Consider the following 2990-nt stretch of genomic DNA (forward strand, 5'->3'; position numbering starts at 1 on the left):
TAGTGTTTAATAATATTTAATATTTATTTGAATAATCATGTATAATTAAAAAATATAATTAACTAAAAAAATTAGTATAAAATTAAAACTAAAATTAAATAAATATGAAACGTAATATTTTATTTAAGATCTTAGGTAATGGGTCTTAGGCCCTGTTTTGGTAAAAAAAAATAAGTTTTACGTAATATATATATATATATATATATATATATATATATATATATATATATATAGTTTTAGATAATGGATCTTATGTCCTATTTTAGTAAAATACATACTAATAAAAATAAATTAAATAATATTTGTATTTAATAAATACATAATAATTAATTTTTAATACGTGCATAATATTTTTGATATTATATTACCTGTATTTTTTATAACTCTATTTTATTCCACTCCATATTATCAATTAACTTATCAACTCAAACATAGTCAAATGAATGAAACAGGTGAGCATATTAAAAATTATAAACTTTCAATTTGTGACATGGAACTCCATATCACCCCTTGTACCAAACAAGAAATGGAAGAAGCTGGTTGGGTTGGGAGTTGCTGTTACCTTTGGCGATGACTCCACACAACAAATTAAAGAAAACAAAAGAGTTCATACATCTATTTTAAGGTTGCCAAATCCCAATCTTACAATTCTAGAAAAAAAAATCTTTGTAAAATGCCCACTAACATAACAACATAGAAGCAGGACCACGTATCCTAGTAGACCAAACCATAGCTGACTCAGAAGTGCAACATCTTGTAGCCTTTAATGGCACAAGTGGCACCAAAACCAGATATCATGTGACCTTTTTTGGACCCTAGCTCTTGCATCATCCAACGTGGGAACATAGACTCAAAACCAAGAAATCAAAATTATAATAATTATTATTATGAACAAAATTATTGCCATGGACGCGGCCAATGTCATGTGCAATTGTCTAGCATGCCCAGAAACAACGTTTTCCAAAAAGAGTGATGTATCAAAGAGCATCTGAAAGTTCATGCTAATTGGATACTCAACATCATTTAATGGTTAGAAGAAATCATTTTGGTGTTGAAATAAAAAGTCCTCAAAATTTAGTAATGCATCAACCTATTAACTTTACAATATCATCTAATTAAAATATTTTTTATGTGACTGATTAGTAGTGAGTATAAATAATTATTTTTTACTGATATTATAATTCATAATTGTATATTGTTGTTAAAAAAAAAAATGCGTTGAAAAAAGTATTCATTTGAAAAAATACTCCATAGTTTATACCACAACCAGGGAAAAAATAAAATAAAATAATGTATGTGCTAAGCAAACTGTATTGTTCACCATTATACATCTATAACAACTTTTTACAATCATTTACATTTGACACCATCCAAAAGAAAGAAGAAAAAAAAATCACGTAAATACTTGTGATTTTTTTTCTTATTAACCTATTTATTAAATAGTAAAATAAATACCCCAAGAAAGAAACTTGAAGGTAAAGAAGAAAAAAATAGTTAAATTCGTCCTTAAAAATATATTCGTGTTTTAAATTGATTTTTGAAAGATTTTTTTATTTAAATTTGTTTTTGAAAGATTTTAAATTTGTGACATTAATCCTTCAATCACTTACATTAATTACGATATCCAAAATTTGTTTATGTGACACTTTAAGTAACACTACATTAACCATAGCAAAAATACTTAGTCGCTGCTAACATGATAAATTTAAAAAGATCAAATTAATCTCAAATTAATAAAATTTTGAGATATTGATCTAATTTTATAAACTTATCATATTAATTGTTAATTAGAATCAAGAAATGATGAAAAGATTAATGCAACTTATTTAAAATACTTGAAAATTTTTGAAAAATAAATTTAATTAAAAAAGATAGTTCATTGATCAATTTAAAAAATGAATAAGATGTTAAGGACGAATTTGACTATTTACTAAAACAAAAAAAGTAAATAATTATCTAAGTGTAATAATTACCATTAAAATTGGATGTCAATTCTAATGGGAGGTTCTTGAATCAAAATCTTTGGTAACGAAGATTCAAGTTTGAGTGAAGCCCTACAAAGTGGGCAACTAGAATGTTGCATTAGCCACTTATCAACGCATTCACAATGGAAATAGTGTTCACACGCCGGAAGAACCTTCAGCTTCTCGCCGTCGACGAACTCGCCCAGGCAGATGCAACACTCCGTCTCCTCCCACGCGCCGCCGTGGGGCTCCGCTGGCGCCTGATGGAGGATGATCGGAAGTTTCTTTATGGACGCCTGGTCAAGACCCTGGGAAGGAAGTGATGACTGCGGCGCGTGGCGCGCGTGGGCGGCGGAGGAGCGGTGGTGGTGGTTGTAGCGGCAGACCCAGCGCGTGTAGAGGAAGAAGACAGTGGTGAGGAGTATAATGGAGAAGAGAACGATGACGAAGAAGAGTGTTTTGCCACGGATTTCAAGGTCTTTGTCATCTAGCTCAGTGTAGTGCCAGTTTATAGAGCGAGAATCGTGTTGTGTTGACATGGTGTCGTGGCGGCGGCGAGTGGCGTAAGAGAGATGCAACGAGAGTGGTGGAGCATCAGAACGGAGAGGAAGTGGAAGTGAAGTTAGAAGCAAGTGTGAGAAATAGAAAGGTGTGGGAATTTCAAATGAGGAGATAACGTTATTTATAGTTAAGTTTGGTATTCTCCTCCATTCGCCAACATGGCGCGTGTCATGTCATCATTATCATTTGGACACTATTTTTTGCTTTTTACTAAAATATAGAAGTTTAGAATATTAATAAATTTATATAATAATTTTTTTAACATAATAATTTTTTAATATTATAAATTTTCATAAATAAAAAAGATAATTATTTTTTATTTTAAAAAAATTAAAACTTAAAAGCATTTGTTTTAGGATAAAAACTCAAGTGGAATAAATTTTATGTGATATTAATAATTGAGAGTCTGTTAAATAACTTTATACGTTTAACTAAATTATCATTTAATAATTTTTAATTATTAAT

At 29.7% G+C, this 2990-nt stretch overlaps 1 protein-coding gene across 1 annotated transcript; it reads right to left on the reverse strand.

Moving 5' to 3' along the window:
* Window positions 1-1297: 1297 nt before the first annotated feature.
* On the reverse strand, window positions 1298-2619 carry LOC112715322 (RING-H2 finger protein ATL66). Its single transcript, XM_025767076.2, has one exon. It carries the CDS (start codon window positions 2501-2503, stop codon window positions 1976-1978), a length of 528 nt encoding a protein of 175 aa, XP_025622861.1. The 5' UTR covers window positions 2504-2619; the 3' UTR covers window positions 1298-1975.
* Between the last annotated feature and the right edge of the window lie 371 nt (window positions 2620-2990).

Source organism: Arachis hypogaea, chromosome 10, assembly GCF_003086295.3.
Source record: "Arachis hypogaea cultivar Tifrunner chromosome 10, arahy.Tifrunner.gnm2.J5K5, whole genome shotgun sequence".
Taxonomy (NCBI): domain Eukaryota; kingdom Viridiplantae; phylum Streptophyta; class Magnoliopsida; order Fabales; family Fabaceae; genus Arachis; species Arachis hypogaea.